Source organism: Lontra canadensis, unplaced genomic scaffold (assembly GCF_010015895.1).
Source record: "Lontra canadensis isolate GAN:19392208 unplaced genomic scaffold, GSC_riverotter_1.0 scaffold25, whole genome shotgun sequence".
Taxonomy (NCBI): Eukaryota; Metazoa; Chordata; class Mammalia; order Carnivora; family Mustelidae; genus Lontra; species Lontra canadensis.
Genome location: NW_022631019.1, coordinates 20,810,735 through 20,827,860, shown reverse-complemented (window position 1 = coordinate 20,827,860; position 17,126 = coordinate 20,810,735). Strand labels below are relative to the sequence as shown.

The 17,126-nt window shown below is 50.9% G+C and overlaps 1 protein-coding gene, 1 long non-coding RNA gene and 4 other non-coding genes across 6 annotated transcripts; 5 read left to right on the top strand and 1 right to left on the bottom strand.

Annotated features, from left to right (window-relative positions):
- Nucleotides 1-3,459: 3,459 nt before the first annotated feature.
- Nucleotides 3,460-4,837, bottom strand: RAB42 (RAB42, member RAS oncogene family). The gene is made up of 2 exons (XM_032863940.1): nucleotides 4,567-4,837; nucleotides 3,460-4,013 (listed from the first exon to the last, which is right to left on the bottom strand). Exons 1-2 carry the CDS (start codon nucleotides 4,803-4,805, stop codon nucleotides 3,590-3,592), a joined length of 663 nt encoding a protein of 220 aa, XP_032719831.1. The 5' UTR covers nucleotides 4,806-4,837; the 3' UTR covers nucleotides 3,460-3,589.
- An 8,550-nt stretch (nucleotides 4,838-13,387) lies between these two features.
- LOC116871287 lies at nucleotides 13,388-16,627 on the top strand. The gene is made up of 5 exons (XR_004383365.1): nucleotides 13,388-13,667; nucleotides 15,083-15,181; nucleotides 15,451-15,528; nucleotides 15,873-15,920; nucleotides 16,506-16,627. It is a non-coding gene; the product is annotated as an uncharacterized LOC116871287 (long non-coding RNA).
- On the top strand, nucleotides 14,425-14,559 carry LOC116871424. The gene has a single exon (XR_004383394.1). It is a non-coding gene; the product is annotated as a small nucleolar RNA SNORA16B/SNORA16A family (small nucleolar RNA).
- Nucleotides 15,216-15,346, top strand: LOC116871426. The gene has a single exon (XR_004383396.1). It is a non-coding gene; the product is annotated as a small nucleolar RNA SNORA44 (small nucleolar RNA).
- LOC116871427 lies at nucleotides 15,556-15,688 on the top strand. Its single transcript, XR_004383397.1, has one exon. It is a non-coding gene; the product is annotated as a small nucleolar RNA SNORA61 (small nucleolar RNA).
- LOC116871432 lies at nucleotides 16,362-16,435 on the top strand. The gene has a single exon (XR_004383402.1). It is a non-coding gene; the product is annotated as a small nucleolar RNA SNORD99 (small nucleolar RNA).
- Nucleotides 16,628-17,126: the final 499 nt, after the last annotated feature.

Sequence of the window (17,126 nt, the reverse complement as noted above, 5' to 3'; positions counted from 1 at the left end):
AATCCTTTCTAAAATCCTGTGAGTTGGGCATTACGATCCTCATCCTCCAGAAGAGTTCACTGAGGCTTGCAGAGATGAGGGGAGTTCCCCAGGCTCCCACAGTTACACATAGTGGAGCTGGGAGCCAAACCCAGGCTTGAATGCAAAGCCCACAGTAATTTAGGCTGCTGGGATGACCCTGTGGTTAAGAAGAAGTGATACTTATCTGAGTGTCACAAGCCAATCCAGTCACACAGGGAGAGCGCAGAGGGCTGGGGCCATCCAGTGGAAGGAAACCGCGCATGCAAAGCCCAGGGCTGCAGGTGGTTCAGAATTTGTCAGGGCAAAGTAGGGGGAGAGGCAACACGCATGGCTCAGGAAGGGCCAGGACTATGGGGAGATGATTTGAATTCTGGGAGGGGAGCAGCCATGTCAAATGTACTTTAAAAAAACTTCCCTCTGGGGCACTGTGGATGCTGAATCAACAGGGGACACCCTACAGCCTTCCAGAGGGGTGTCACAATCTCCACTAGGGGCCTGGGGTCCGAACTGGGACAGCAATGACACTCAGTGCAGGGGGCAGGGTGGGGCGGCGCGCAGCTGGCAGGTGGGCCTGGCCCCCTCCACTGCTCTTCTCTGCTTTTCCTCTAGCCCGAGGGATGGGCAGGCTGGCTGCCTACAGCTGCCAGAATCCTACCCATCAAAGCCTCTTGCAGTCCGCAAAGGGTTTGCCACAATGCAGGGGGTTGTGAGAGCAGGACCAGAGCCCTGAGGCACAAGGTAGGACCTTCTGGGCCTGGCTGGTGGCAGTGCAGGAGGCCCGAGCCACATTAGTTTCCTATCCTGGACTTTAGGTCCCTGTCTGTGAAAAGACAAGCTCAACCCCACCTCACAGGGTTGCTTCGAGGTTAATAAGTCACTGAAAGAGCCCACGATGCATGAGCTCACATGTGTGGTAGGAATTCACGTAATACCTCATTTAATCCTCACAACAACCCTGCGAGACAGAAACTACTGTTCTCCCCATTTCACAGATGGGAAACTGAGGCCGAGGAGTGCTAGAGATGTATGACTGCAGCCTGCTGAACAGTCCTCAAGGGAGGCAGCTGGGGACGGTGGGCAACATCATCTTGGTGATGGACCCAGCCTGGGGTGGGCCTGGACTTCAGGCTGGTCCTCCAGTGCCCACCCAGGATTTGGACAGAGGAAAAGGTCAGTTTTTTCTTCCTCTCTTCAGGGATTTGGGGAGGTTTTGACAGCAAAATCCCCACTGTCATCTGCAGGACCAGCTGCTCATCTCCCAGACAAGCTTTGGTTTACCCTGCAGTCCTGTTCAGGGAAGACCTGGGAGATGAGAAACCAGAGACCAAGTTGAATGTCACTCCCTGCTTCTTCACTTACTCTAGCTCCTCAGATCTCCAGTAAATTCTTAGAAAAAGCCCAGCCCTTTCCTTGTTCCTCGCCTTGGGGCTTCTCCCTCTGCTCACTGGCTTCAGTTAACCTCCTTGGGCCTTAGTCTGCACATCAGTAAAATGGAACAATAGTATCTACCTCGGAACGCCTGGATGGCTCAGTTGGTTAAGAGGCTGCCTTCGGCTCAGGTCATGATCCCAGCGTCCTGGGATCAAGTCCCACATCGGGCTCCTTGTTCGGCAGGGAGCCTGCTTCTCTCTCTGTCTCTGCCTGCCACTCTGTCTGCCTGTGCTCCCTCTCGTGCTCTCTCTCTCTCTGACAAATAAATAAAATCTTTAAAAAAAACTAGTATCTACCTCACAGGGACATAAAAAGTACTCAGTGCTGGCCACTGTTCCTACAGGCCAGACCTTTGCTCTTATCTGGGCCCTTCTCCGCCCTCCCCCAGCTCTCAGCTCAAGGTCATTGCCTCGTGGAGGCCATCCCTGATCAACACCTCTGAATAAGGCCCACCCTTCTCAGGCCAGTCTCCAGGATCTGTGGGCTTTGTAGTACTTACAACTAGAAATCATATGGTTCCATTATTTACTCATTCACTTTCCCACTAGAATGTTAACCCCAGGAGGGCTTTCTGTCCCGTTCACTGCTGCATCCTCAGAGTCCAGAACAGAATAGATAATTTTTTTTAACTGAAGGGATGGTAAGATTCTCAAAAACAAGTCATGTCCCTGTCTGTCCCTCTCCCTCTCCAAGCTTCCCCATCAGTGAAATGAGTGTAATCCGCGCCAACCTTGCAGGACTATAAGGATGAGTGGTGGTCTAAGAGAGGAGGCAGGGAGGAGGCAGTGCAGTGAGAGACCCACCCTGGCCCAGCCCCATGGGAGGAAGCTAAGAAACCCACCATGACTGGAAACCTCCCAAGAACCCTAGGGAGAAGGAATTATCAGTCATACGACACTGAGGAGGAATCTTGAGACTAAGTCCCCAGGTCACAGAGTGAAGTGGTTGTGCTCTTTGTTGCTGTGGAGCCATCCCTGCCCTTCCCATCTCACTAGCACAACAACAGACCCCCTCTACACCTGCTGAGATTCTTACCAACATAAACACCATCTCCGGGAAGCCTTCCCTGATTGCCCTAGGACAGTCTCTGCCTAGCTGTTCCTGTTCCCCAGGAGGCAATTTCTGAGATGAGGATTAGTGAGCAGACATTGATCAGAGGATTCTTGAGGATCAATACCTGCTTGGGGGAGGAAGGGAGGGACATGGGACTGAGCAGAGGGAGAATTTAGCTGTGATGTTTTAAGAACAATGGCCTCAGTCAGCCCCATGAAGAGTGATGAAGCTGGGTCTGACCGTCAGAGCTGGGGCAAGGGAGCCAGGCCTTTCAACACTCCCCCACCCCAGTAGATTCAACAAATCAACACTGTGGGCAGCCCTGAGGGGTAGGCAGTTCCCAGAGGGTGCTTTGAGCCTACTTTCATTGGCTGCACTCCCAGCAGCTGGGGGAGGGGGGATGGAAGGGTGAGGGTACAAGGCTGTGAGTTCTGTAGCTCTGAAGGCTAATCAGCTGTGGTGGCTAATCACAGTGTCCACTATGTGCCCAACCTAGGAGCTGCTCGCTTGCCTCCATCCCTGCCTCCCAGATCCAGATCCAGCGCCCAGCCTTGGAGTGGGGGCACTGGGCAGCAAACCTGAGTTTCAGGGCATACATTTAAGACTCATCCAAGTCTGAGGACTGAAGGAGGCTCCCAGGTAGGCTTGCCCTGAAATTCCCCACCCGTCCTCGCTTGTGTAGCAGCGTCCAGACTCGGGAGTGTTGCCAGAATTAGCAGAGGGGAAACAATGTTGAGGACAGTTCTTGTCATTGGCTGGCTCTGGCTGAGCATGTCCCCCCAACCATTTCTCATTCATGCCCACCCTCCCCCCGCACCCCCGTGGCATGGGTCTTCTATGAGCCCCACTGACAACGGGGGAAACAGGCTGAAGGACACAAAGCTGCACACCTGGCTTCTCAGAGCTTTCTGGCAGAAAGGGGCTGAGGTCTGAAACCCCAAAATCCAGAAGGTGTGACTGCTAGGACACTGTTTATATTAACCCTTTAAATACATCCTGCCCTTTGCTCTCCAGAAAGATACTGACACCCCATCCCAGCAGCACTTCTGAGGTTGGCACTGCTTTAATCCTTTCCCTCCCAGAGTCAACACTGGCATGGACGTGGGGGCTGCTTCCTGGGGGGGATGCTGAGGACTTGGGTCTCGTGGATGAGCCGGACACCCCCCCAGTCCTCCTCCAGCTTGATGTCCCCCTGCTCCAGGGCCTGCTGGATGGTGTCAGCAAGGGTGCTGAAGGCCAGGTCCACATTGTAGTTATTCTTGGCGGAGGTCTCCATGAAAGCCATGCCCAGGGAGGCAGCCAGCTCCTCCGCCTCCTGGGCTGAGACACAACGCGTGCTCTGCAGGTCACTCTTGTGGCCAACCAGTAAGAAGATCACCTTGTCGGGGCCCTGAGTGGCTACGACCTCCTGGTGCCAGTCGCAGATATGTTCAAAGGACTTCCTGTTTGTCACATCAAAGACCAGTAGGACACCCACCACATTCCGGTAGAAGGACCTGGTAATGCACCTGAAGGAGGGGCAGTGAGCTGGGAGAGGTCTATGCCGGCAAGGCCCTCCCACAGGCACAAGCCCCATAGCTCATTTCACACTGCCCAGTGTTTCTCTGCTCCGAGCGTCTCTCTCTCCCCCAACAGAGTGGCTGCACCTCAGCTAGGGAGCAAGTTCGAGTCACATTCTCTCTGGACCATTCCTCCATTCCGGGAGGAAGAGGGGTGTTTTCCTGATGGCAGATTTTTGCTTCCCGTTCTCTGCCTGGCAGACTCCTACGCTCCTTCCAGGCCGCCCCAAACCTCTCTTCCTTTCCCATCTCCCCGGCACCTCCCGCTCGGCTCCGGTGGGCTCGCTCAGCAGCCGGGCCACCCATCCCTCCGGGACTCAGGCCTCTGGCTCAGGGGGCTTGGCCCACCCGGCTGCATCTGTGGGACGAACGACTCCGCGTGGAGGGCCAGAGACCAGGGCAGGGGCCCCCAGACCCGCACCTGGGCCACTGAGGCCGAGCCCTGGGGGTGGGGGTGGGGGGGAGACCGCCCGCCAACTCCCTCAGCCCGCCGGGTCCGCACCTGAAGCGCTCGTGGCCCGCCGTGTCCCAGAGCTGCAGCTTGACGCGCGGCCCCGCTTGCAGCTGCAGCTTGCGGCTGTAGAACTCGACGCCCACCGTGGGCGCCCCCTCGGGCTCGTGCTCGGGATCGGGGGCTCCGGGCGCGCCCGCCACATAGCGCCGCAGCAGCGACGTCTTGCCCACGGCCGCGTCCCCCAGCAGCGCGATCCGGAACTGGTAACGACAGCCCCCCGCCTCCATGGCCCCAGTGTCGCGGTCCAGCCGGCCCAGGCAGCCGCGGGGCTTCCCGAGGCCAGCCGCCCGTCCCGTCCCGCCCCGCCCCGCCCCGCCCCGTCCCGTCGGCTGGCCCCGCCCCTCGGCCCGGCGCGAGAGACACCTGGGCACGTGCTCTCCTCCCTAGGAGCCCCAGCTTCGTTCTCTAATAACCCCTACGTCTCGGGGTGTCAGATTAAAGAAGGCAGTGTGGGGAGGAGGACGAGTGAAGGACGAGAACCCAACACACACTGGCCCGAGATGAACCGTCCACCTCCTTCCACCGGCGGGCTTCTCTCTCCAGCCCACTCTCCGGGCAGTGCCCAGATTGGGCCCCTGTTGCTGGAGCTGGAGACACCACTCTAGAAAGCTGATGGTTTATAGGTGCCTGTTCCCTACCGCCCCACCCAGGTGCTGCTTTCCCGGAGCTCCATGAGCCCCGGCCTAGGGCCTCTCAGGGCCTCCGGTTCAATGGTCAGCTTCAATGTTTAACAGCCGTCCTCCCACCCACCCCACCCCCGTGGCCTCAGCACCTGTCTGGGCGGGGCCTCAGGGCCCACAGAGGGACGCCAGCAAGGCTGGTAGGAGGCCCGACAGACATAGATAAATGCTATTCCAGAGGGAGTGCAGTTGGCCTGTGGCCTGGACACTAACTTACTGGACTAACTAACTGGACTAACTTACTTATTTACTTATTTATTTTAAATTTATTTGACAGAGAGATCACAAGCAGGCAGAGCAACAGGTAGGGAGAGAGGGAGGAAGCAGGCTCCCTGCTGAGCAGAGAGCCCAATGTGGGGCTTGATCCCGGGACCCTGAGATCATACCTGAGCAGAAGGAAGAGACTTAACCCACTGAGTCACCCACGCGCCCCTGGACAACTAACATTTATGAGGACCGATGGTCAGTCCTTGACACTGCCTGAATGACAGCTTTGAGAGGGTCATAGTGTGCTTATTTTAGAGCCGAGGAGACTGAGGCTTGTCTCAGGTCACAGAGCAGAGCTGAGACTCACATCTGAGTTTGTCTCACTCTTCATTACCTCCCTGATGCCACAAAGGGGGATGGCAAATCAAGTACCAAGAAGACCAGGATACAGTGGTCTGGTCCCTGTGGGTTGGTGGCAAGGGTAAGGCCGGAACATCTGCTTCCTAGAGCCAGTCTACCCTCTCCAGTCAGGCCTTCTGGAAATCCAAGTTATCAAGGCTTGGCTTCTGGCTGCTCTCAAACAGCTCCATCTGTTGGTTTAATCTCACTGTTCCACTGTGGTGGATTTTACCAATTTAACTTGTTTTGGCAAATTGGTGGTGAGGCGAAATCCTCACTGTTAGAATCAAATCATCATATATTTCCTTCTCACACAACCTTGTAAGATGTTGTTATTCTGCACATTTTTACGGGTGAGGAAACTGAGGCTCAGAGATAAAGAATCTGAGATTACTCAACAAGGAAGACAGACTAGCTGCTGAGTTTACCCAAGGTCAGAACCTTATTTGCTATTTCTGTGTCTGACATGACAAGTGGAGGATCTGAGAAGGCCCAGGTTTTTTCACACTTTTTTTTAAGTGGATATATGTATGTATGTATGTATATAAGTAAGTAAGTAAGTAATTTCTATACCCAAAGTGGGGCTTGAACTCATGACCCTGAGCTCAAGAGTCATATGGTCTACCAACTGAGCTACCCAGGGACCCCTCTTCTGGCTAACTCCTAACAAATCAATAGGAAGCCATTTTAAGGGCGCCTGGGTGGCTCAGTGGGTTGGGGCCTCTGCCTTCGGCTCAGGTCATGGTCCTGGGATCGAGCCCCAGGTCTGGCTCTCTGCTTGGCGGGGAGCCTGCCTCCCCGCCTCTCTCGGCCTGCTTCTCTGCCTACTTGTGATCTCTCTCTCTGTCAAATAAATAAATAAATAAAATCTTAAAAAAAAAAAAAAAGAAGCCATTTTAACAGGTCCCCATGAAATATCAGTCATTGGTCGCTTGTGTGGTAGAGCCTAAAGGGGCCTATGTCTCTGCTCGTCCCCTACCTCCAGGAATAGGAGATAGAGAGGAGCCTCAGGAAGGGTGTGTGTTCGGAGAGGAATCCTTCCTGCCAACTTTGCCCAAATTAAGAGTCTGCCCCACTCCCACCCTCCCCACTGATTCCTCAGTTGAATTATTCTCTCCACTTCACTCTGTGTAGCTGGAAAAATATTTTTGTGTGTGTGTCAGGTCCCTATGGATGCCTCTAGCTCCTTCTTTACCCACCACTGGTAGTCTGAGCTCCAGCCATGCTCCACATTTTTCCTGTTCTCAGGCCTCCGCCAGAAACACTCCCCCTCTCCTCTTCAAAGGGCTGACTCCTACTACAGGCCTTGGGTTAGATCCCTGTGCGGCAGGAAGCCTCTCACTGGCCAGTGAGGTCACATGCCCTTTTGTTCACTGTGACAGCTGTCTCCCTCCTAGGTCATTTGAGGGCAGTGATCAATGGTGGTATGCCCCGTGTTTGGCACAAAACAGGAACCAAGTAAATATTTATAGTTGAAGGAATGAATGAAAGTGGATAAGTGCTATTCATTCATTCATTCAGCCAGTCAAATCCCACAAGAGGGCGGGACTCTGAACTCGAGGAGCTACAGGCTCAGAGAAGACATTGTGCGGGAGGTGGTTCTGAAGCCGGGTCTCCCAGGACGAGGAAAAGCTGGGGAGTTCAAGGAGGAACAGCACTCCAGGCAGGAGCCGCTAGACAAAGGCAGTGAGGCATGAAACTGCTTGAAAGGCAGTTTGAACCCAGCATTCCCAGAAACCTTTGTAGTCAGCACCCGTGGGCAGTGCACTGTCAGCACTGGGATCTTTGAACTTCCTCTCTTGGAGGCTCCTGCCAGTGGGCTAGGGTCATGTGCCTGCCCTCTGCAGCTAGCCCCAGAATCCAGATGTCAGCTGACCCTGCCTGAGAGTTGATGTGTGACTGGGGTGGGGTAAGAGACTCTCCCTCCTCACCCTGCTTTCCCTCCTGCAAATCATGGTGCCCACCTCGCAAGAGAATCCCGAGGAGTTGTGCAGCTGTGCAGCACAGCAGGCAAGTTGTGCGCATTTGCATGAGAGAAATCGAGGTTTTAGTTCCAACCCCCACTTACTAGCTATCAGCCTTGGCTAAGTTTGATTCATTCATTAATTCATTTACTTCGTAATTGTTTCCGTAAGTGCTACTTCACATACCAGGCACTTACTTACGCAGCAGTGAAAATAAAAAGACAGTTCCTGGTCTTGGTAGTTCAACTGTAATGGGGAAGACAGAAAAAAAAAAATCCACATATAATGTGATGTCAAGAACCCACTGGGTGGCTCAGTGGGTTAAAGCCTCTGACTTCGGCTCTGGTCATGATCCCAGGGTCCTGGGATCGAGCCCCGAAATAGGCTCTCTTCTCAGCGGGGAGCCTGCTTCCTCTATTCTCTCTCTGCCTATCTCTCTGCCTACTTGTGATCTCTGTCTGTCAAATAAATAAAACCTTTAAAAAAAAAAAGCAGTGAGTGCTATAAATAACAATCAAGCAGGATAATGGCTTGAAGGGTGACAGGGTGCTACATCAAAATAGGGTTTTCTGAGCTGACATTGGAACAGAAAACCAGGGGAAGTGAGGGAGTGAGTAGTGTGGGTGTCTGTGATATCAAGAGAGAATATTCCAGGTAGAACAGCATGAGCAAAGGCCCTGAGGTAGGATCAGGCAAGGTATGTTCAAGCAGAGCAGAAAGGGTGAGGGAGCGTAATGAATGAGGAAGCAAGTGGTGGGTGATGAGGGCAGAGAGGAGGAGGAGGATCCAAATCACATGTGGCTTCAGAAGCCTTCGTGGGAGTTCAGCATTTATTCCAAATGGCTTGTAAAGTCAGTGGAGATTTTGGAGCAGGTGAATAATATAAATTTTTTCTTGGTTATATTTTTTTATTTTTACATCTTTAAAAAAAATTTTTTTTTTAAAGATTTTATTTGACAGAGACACAGCAAGAGAGGGAACACAAGCAGAGGAGCAGCAGGGAGCTGGATGCGGGGCTCGATCCCAGGACCCCGGAATCATGACCTGAGCCAAAGGCGGAGGCCCAGTGACTGAGCCACCCAGGCACCCTTTTACATCTTTTTTTTTTTTTTTTAAAGATTGTATTTATTTATTTGACAGAGATCACAAGCAAGCAGAGAAGCAGGAAGGGGGGGAGGAGTAAGCTCCCTGCTGAGCAGAGAGCCCAATGAGGAGCTCGATCCCAGGACCCTGAGATCATGACCTGAGCCGAAGACAGAGGCTTAACCACTGAGCCACCCAGGCGCCCCTATTTTTACATCTTAAGGGAGGTATAAGTAACACACAGTAAACTAACTGTACATATTAGAGAGTACATATAATGACTTTTTTTTTAAAAATTTTATTTATTTGTTAGAGAGAGAGAGAGCACGCGAGCACAGGCAGACAGAATAGTAGGCAGAGGCAGAGGGAGAAGCAGGCTCTCCGCCAAGCAAGGAGCCTGGTGTGGGACTCGATCCCAGGACTCTGGGATCATGACCTGAGCCGAAGGCAGCTGCTTAACCGACTGAGCCACACAGGCATCCCTCTAATGACTTTAAAAAAAAAAGATTTTATTTATTTATTTGACAGAAACAGCAAGAGAGCATAAGCAGGGGGAGTTGCAGAGGAAGAGGGGAAGCAGGATCCCCGCTGAGCAGAGAGCCCAATATGGGGCTCGATCCTAGGACCCTGGGATCATGACCTGAGCTGAAGGCAGACACCCAATTGACTGAGCCACCCAGGCGCCCAATGTAATGACTTTTGATGTAAGTGTACATCCATGAAACCAATACCACAATGTAAATAATGAGCATATATCACCCCAAAATTTCCCCTTGTCCTTTATTTTGTTTGATTGATTGTAGGCTCCATGCCCAGTATGGAGCCCAGTGTGGACTTTGAACTCATAACCCTGAGATCAAGACCTGAGCTGAGATCAAGGATCAGATGCTTAAACAACTGAGGTATCCCTCTCCATGTCCTTTTTATTTATTTTTTATTTTTTTCCCATGTCCTTTTTATATTCTTCTCTCCTGACCCCTCTGAGAGTTTTTAATTTTGATGAAATGTAACTTATTAATTCAATATTGTACTGGAGGTTCTAGCTAATACTATAAGACTAGAAAAAGAAATAAAAGGCATCCAGATTGGAAAGGAAGAAGTAAATCTGTCTTTATTCACGGACATGTGAAAAATCTTAAGAAATTTACAAAGGAGCTACTAAAACTAATACATGAGATTAGGAAGGTTGAAGAATACAAGTTAATATGCAAAAATTAATTCTATATATGCTAGCAATGACCATTTAGAATCTGAACTTAAGGGGCACCTGGGTGGCTCAGTCATTAGGCATCTGCCTTCGGCTCAGGTCATGATCGCAGGGTCCTAGGATAGAGCCCCACATTGGGTTCTCGCTCAGTGCGAAGCCTGCTTCTCCCTTTCCCACTCCCTCTCCCACTCCCCCTGTTTGTGCTCTCTTGAAAATCATAAAAGTGTTGAGAGAAATTAAAGATGACTTAACTGAGATATACCATCCTCAAGGATGAGAGGACTCAATATTGCTAAGACGTCAGTTCTCCCAAAATTAGTCCACAGATTTAATGCAATACCAAATCCCAGTAGGCTTAAAAAAAATAATACAAATTAGCTGATACTAAAATTTATATGGAAATGCAAAAGACTCTGAATAGCCGAAACAATTTTGAGAAAGAGTAAGGTCGGATGACTTACACCACCCTATTTCAAAACTTATTAAAAATCTATAATGGAGCATGTGAGTGGCTCAGTAGGTTAGGCATCTGCCTTTGACTCATCAGGATCCCAGGGTCCTGGCATCCAGCCCTGCATCAGGCTCCCTGTTCAGCGGGGAGCCTGCTTTTTCCTCTGCCTGCTGCTCCCCCTTCTTGTGCTCTCTATCAAATAAATAAGTAAAATAAAAAATCTTTAAAAAAGGGCGCCTGGGTGGCTCAGTGGGTTGGGCCTCTGCCTTCAGCTCGGGTCGTGGTCTCGGGGTCCTGGGATCGAGTCCCGCATCGGGCTCTCTGCTTGGCGGGGAGCCTGCTTCCTCCTCTCTCTGCCTGTCTCTCTGCCTGCTTGTGATCTCTGTCTGTCAAATAAATAAATAAAATCTTAAAAAAAAAATCTTTAAAAAAAAGAGCTAAAGGGATGCCTGGGTGGCTCAGTGGGTTAAGCTGCTGCCTTCGGCTCAGGTCATGATCCTGGGGTCAGGGGATGAGTCCTGCCTCAGGCGCTCAGCAGGGAACCTGCTTCTCTTACTGCCTCTGCCTGCCTCTCTGCCTGCTTGTGTGTACTCGCTTGCTCACTCTCTCTCTCTGGCAAATAAATAAAATCTTAAAAAAAGAAAAAAGAGCTACAGTAATCAAAACAGTGTAGTATTGAGTACAGAAACAGACCTACACATAAAGTCAATTGATTCTTTTTTATTTTTTTATTTTTATTTATTTTTTTAATTTTTATTGATTTGACAGAGAGAGATCACAAGTAGACAGAGAGGCAGGCAGAGAGAGAGAGAGAGAGAGAGAGAGAAGCAGGCTCCCTGCTGAGCAGAGAGCCCGATGGAGGACTCGATCCCAGGACCCTGAGATCATGACCTGAGCCGAAGGCAGCAGCTTAACCCACTGAACCACCCAGGCACCCCTCTTTTTAATTTTTTTAAAGATCTTATTTATTTGACAGACAGAGACCACAAGTAGGCAGAGAGGCAGGCAGAGAGAGAGAGAGAGAGAGGAAGGGAGAGAGGAAGGGAAGCAGGCTTCCTGCTCGGGGATCATAACCAAAGCCGAAGGCAGAGGCTTTAACCCACTGAGCCACCCAGGTGACCCAGTCAATTGATTTCTACAAAGGTGCCAAAGCAATTAGATGGATACTCTTTTTCAAGAAATGAAGATGGAACAATCTGAAAGCCATATGCAATAAATAAACTTTGACTCTTACACCGTGCACAAAAATTAAAAAAATGAATCCTAGATCTAAATGTAAGAGCTAAAACTACTAAGCTCCTAGAAGAAAACGTAGGAGAAAATCTTAATGCATTTGAGCGAGGCAAAAAATTTTAAATTAAGACACATAAAGCACAAAGCATAAATAAATAGGCATATTGGACTTCATCAAAATTAAAAACTTTTGCTCTTTAAACATCGTGGCTGGTGTGTTGAGAGCAGACTATAAGGAAGAATGGCCGAAAGAGGGAGAGGAATTAGGAGGCTACTATGATTGCGGGTCAGCCATGAGAGCGTCCGCAGAGGCGGTAAGAAAAGGTGTTAACCATCTTAAAGGTGGAGAACACAGGATTTGCTGATGGATCGGAAGTGGGATGTTAGAGGCAGAAGAATCCAGGGTCCCTCCAAGGATGTACTGAGATTGGGAAGAGCAGGTGTTGAGGAGGAAAGGCTGGGTTCTGAGAAGCCTATTTATTGACCAAGTGTAGGTGTCTCGGAAGCTGCAGCGTGTAAGGTCTGGAGCTCAGGAGAAAAGTGAGGCTGGAGAAATATTTGGGAGTCATCTGAAAGTTTCTTTTTCTCAGAGTCTGTCTTCATAAAATAGGAGTAATAGTAGTACCTACTTTTTATTTTATCTTCTATTTAGATTTTATTTGACAGAGGAGAGCACAAGCAGAGGGAGTGGCATGCAGAGGGAGAGGGAGAGGGAGAAGCAGGCTCCCCACCGAGAAGGGAGCTTGACTGGGGTGGAGGGCGGGGGGGGGGGGGGGGGTGGTCCAAGGCACACGCTTAACCAACTGCGCCACCCAGCATCCCCCAGTACCAACTTTTAAAGTGTATATTAAGGATAAAAATTAATGGATAAACACCGAATAGCTGTTTAATTCTTAACTACTTGTGTTTACATTGACGATTACTCGTTCCACTCCGCACGTGGCACAGTGACTCTCGGAGTGTGGTCTCCGCAGTGGACTTGTGGGTTCCAGTCCTTACCTTGTTAGTTACCTGGGTATAGCTATTGGCAGGGTTACTATGAAAACTGGATGAGATAACTGAGCATCATTTACTTAGCTCAGTAATTTATCTGTTAGCGGAAGAGGGAATTCTTGAACAAATAATGCGTTCATCTTCCGACTACTCGGTTGCCTCTTCCTTCCTAAGAAGCCTTCGCCCAAGGGCCCCGCTCCAGCGGGAGCTCGCCGAGCGCCTCTCCAAACCCACCAAGCCGCTGCTGCTCCTCGGCCCACGGCGCTCGAAGCCGAGCACTGATCGCAGCTCACGGAGTCATTTCCCGATTTTGGAAGTCCGACTGAAGTCCAGCGGGCACGGCGGGTCGGCTTCATTTGCGAGCACAGGGCCCAGTACCGGACGTTCACTGAGTGCGGGACACACGCGGAAGGGTCCGCACCTGCTTAGCTTGGAACGGGATCCGCCGCCCGGCGCTGCAGGGCGGGCGGACTACAACTCCCAGCGGTCTGTGCGGCGCGTTACTCCAATTGTCTGCGCGGTCTCCGGGGCGGGGGGGGGCGAGACCTATAAAAGCCCCCCTCCTACAAGCGGGCTTCCTTTTTCCCAGCCACCGTGGTGCTGGCGTGTTGGGCTGCGGGTGTGCTGTAGTTCACGGCCGTCCTCCTCTCACCTCGCGGTAGCTTCGTCGCTCCTAGCCTCGCACCCGCCAGGCCTGCCTCCCGAGGCTGTGGGATGTTGAGAATGGCTCGGAGCTGCCGGGCCTCCCGGCCTGCTGGGACCAAGGCCCGGAAGGCCTGGTCGGCTGCATGCGCGGTGAGAGGGGCCAGAGCCCGCGGGGGCGGTACCTGCTCCCGCCTCGGCCCGCACATCCCTGCGCTGTAGTGCGACGGGTGAGTAACGCGGATAGGCGGCCTGGTGCAGGGCAGTCCTGGGCCGGAAGTGGCTTAATTTTTGGAGACGCCGCGCGGTGGTGTCCATCAAATCTGAAACTGAATCTGTTAAAGCTACCTATTGGGTGACCTTGGGGGAAGTGATTCCTGTCATCTGGCTGCACAGCACGTTAAGCAATCCATGCAGGTGGTTAAGAAGGGTAGGGTTTTCTGGGGTCGCGTCTTGCAGTTTTTTAGATCTTATTTTGAATCTTAGTTCAGTGGCATTCTACGTTGCCTGACGACCTTAAGTAGGTAGTTTAATTGGTCTAAAGCTACTGGTAAAACGGATAGTAAAATCGTCCTATGAAGACGAAATGAGTTTAAAACTCGGGCATACAGTAAAATGAAGTGGTAATTGGGGCCTGGTAATAGGATATCTGTTTTCGGCTCCTGGCTGGCTCAGTCGGCTGAGCATGCTCCTCTTGATCTCAGGGCTCAGGGTCTTGAGTTCATCCCCATGTTGGGCACAGGCTCAGTCTATATCAGTTCTCTTTAAGTTAGCGCCATGCCCATTGTGAGCCAGGACCTGGTCCGAGATAAGAGTCTGGCTTCTGACTTCCTAATCAACCGAGCCACCCAGGCGCCGGTGGTACCTGTTCTCTTATTTGTTCTCCAGTATATTTCAGCCCGTGAATTACAGTTAGGCAGGAGTGCTCGGGCTTTAGGTGAGTCCGCCTGGACAGCATTTGGGGCGGTCCCGGGACCTAAATTGCCCTGTGGCCCTTATCGAAGCTGCAGCTGCTTCCACATAGCTGCTGTGGTCAAAAAGGAGCCCAGAGTGACAGTTTTCCTTGACGGTCGCCGTTCTGTTTGCTGTAACTGATCTGCAACATTTCAGGAAAAGACAGTTCCGTTGTACCTGCCATGTCTCAGATAGAGGTGGAGTCCTGTATTAAAACTGACAGGTTTCCAGAGACTAGCAGAAACGTTCTGATAATGGGTTTTGGTTTTTTTTTTTTTTTTTTAAGATTTTATTTGTGAGAGCGAGCTACGAGCAGGGGGAGGGGCAGAGGGAGAGGCTGGCTCCTTGCTGAGCCGGGAGCCTGATGTGGGACTTAAACCAGGACCCTGGGATCATGACCTGAGCTGAAAGCAGGCGCTCCCGTTAGTGGGGTCTTGCATAGAGTTGCTAGGAACAGACTTTGGAGAAGTAAATTGCTGAGAACAAGAACCAGTTCATGTAGGGGCAGGTGGAGCGGGGTGGACAAGTGTACTGGGCAAATCTAGTGGCAAGTGGCAGATCTCAGCAGTGCTTTGGATCACTGCACTGAAAAGCTTAAGGCATCAGTACCAAAAGCCAGTCACACCTTTAACTGTGAAGACCAAAGGAAGGGAACAATAAGATCATTCAGGACGACTGTTTCCCATCTCAGCTGTGCCTGACTGAAGATTCCAGGACGACTTTGAAGTGGAGCTTTTTGGTGAGGATTCTGGGGTCGTGACTGACTTGGAACACAACCACCTCGGGTCCGGTAGGTTTCTGGGAACTCCCTTGGCGGGGCGGTACAGCATGTTTCCAAGGGCTGTGGCCGGCTGTGGCCATGGGATCTCCAACTGCATGCCAGAGCAACCTGGAGAGACTTTGACAGCACAGGTCTGCACGGTACCTGCTGCTGCCACTCGCCTTTCCTATAACGGCCCGGGGGCTCCTCCCAGAGCCCCGGGGGCTTTCCATAACCTTCGTGTTGGTGGGTCTGTTGATGGACTTTCTGGTTTGGAGCTTTCACACTGTTTTCTCCAGGTTGCCCCGAAGTGTCCCTGTCGGTGTCGGCTTCTGAAGAGTCTGAGGCTCCCGGGCTGTTGCTGTGCTTTAGACGAGGTACAGTTACGTGCTGGATTCAGCCTGACCCTCCGGCTCCCTTTCCCATCAGATCTGAACGCTGGTCTTGGTGGTCGTAAAAGGAGGAAAAGGAGCACTGAAGCTGGCCTCGTGGTGCTTATAGTCTGGTGTATAGGCTGTGGGCTAGTTTCAAACAGGGTTTGAATTCTTTTTGAACTGGTGTCCTCCTTCCCACTAAACTGGGATAATCTTTGGCTTAAAGGGAGGATGTATGTGAAGCTCTGGGAGTTGTAGTGGTGGCTGACTTAGTACTTCTGTATTTGATAAATACCCATGGTTCTCTTGTCTCCTGAGTCTGTTTTTGTTTTTGTTTTTTGGTAAAGATGTGTTACAGTACAGCTGTCCTCATCTGTGATTATGGATCTAGTTGGGTAAGTTGGCTGCCAAACTTCTTCTGTAGCTTCCTTGCAGCTTCAGGTAGTGCTTGACCCTTGTGAACCCTGAGTAGTGTAGTGAATTGATAAGATACAAGGCTGTTCAGGCCTCTGGCAAGTCTTAGTTTTTCTACACATCTTTGACACCTGACCTTCCATGTATGCTGTATTAGCTGTTCATGGCCAGGACAGAAACATGTATAGTGACTTGGGTCTTAGATTTGCCCATCCTGCTGGAAGGCCACGAGCACACTGAAGGTAAGCAGATGCCAAAGCCCTGCACGTTGGGCAGCAAGGGCCGATTGCCGTGCATTTACGGTCGTGGTTTGAGCTTGGGGAAACATCAAGCCAGGGGATCTTATTGGCCTTTTCCTAGGAGTATGGGAGATGGGTTGGGTGGAAGCAAGTGTAGTTCACCTAGCTGGGGACGTTATGCTGACTGGTCCAGGATGAAACCTAATCTGAGTGGACATCTATGGATGATAAATGCGGATATGGGACTGAGACCAGCTCTTCAGAAAAAGCCTGGGTGGCATTATTTAATTAGGAGTATTAACACACTGGCTTATACTTCCTTTTCAGGACAGAAACACTGTGGGAAGAAGCAGGCTGAAAGATTTTGGTGGAAGACCATGACCTCTGTATTTTTGTTAATGTTGGCACATGGCATGTCACTAATAAAAGACTTGAAGTAGGCTTTCCTATTCCCTGTTACAGTGTCATTTCATAAAAATAGGTTGACCTCTCCAGATAATATGACCTATTCTAGAGCTGCCACTATACATAATTTTTCCTCCAAAAAGCCTGAAAATTAAGGCTGAGCCTAACGAGTGTTCCTTTAAATATCTGGTTTCTTTTGACCTAAGACATTTACCTCATTACCCCCATTGTGTGTGCCCCTCCCCCCATTTCCTTCACAAAAGTAGAGCTGAGTTGCAGAGTTTTAGGATAAATCCAGACTTTCCACATAGGTACTAGAGATACATGTGTGTTCATACTTACAGAAGGAAATTAAGGACAAACAGGTGGGCCAGGTACACACATACCACAATAATCTCCTCAAAGGAGGGCTTATTGAAGCTAGGCTTGTCCTCAGAGCTTTTTGGTCTAGGTGTAGCCGGTTCCGTCACATCCTACCACACACAGCCACCAAACTTGCTGGGTGAAGGGATGCTTGAAATGGAGGGTCAACGTTGCCCCCCG

Excerpts from the sequence above, each read along its gene's own strand:
- RAB42 (XM_032863940.1), bottom strand. The coding sequence starts at position 4,805 with ATGGAGGCGGGGGGCTGTCGTTACCAGTTCCGGATCGCGCTGCTGGGG. Across the intron at positions 4,014-4,566 it reads GCGGGCCACGAGCGCTTCAG|GTGCATTACCAGGTCCTTCT; the intron begins GTGCGGACCCGG and ends CCCCTCCTTCAG.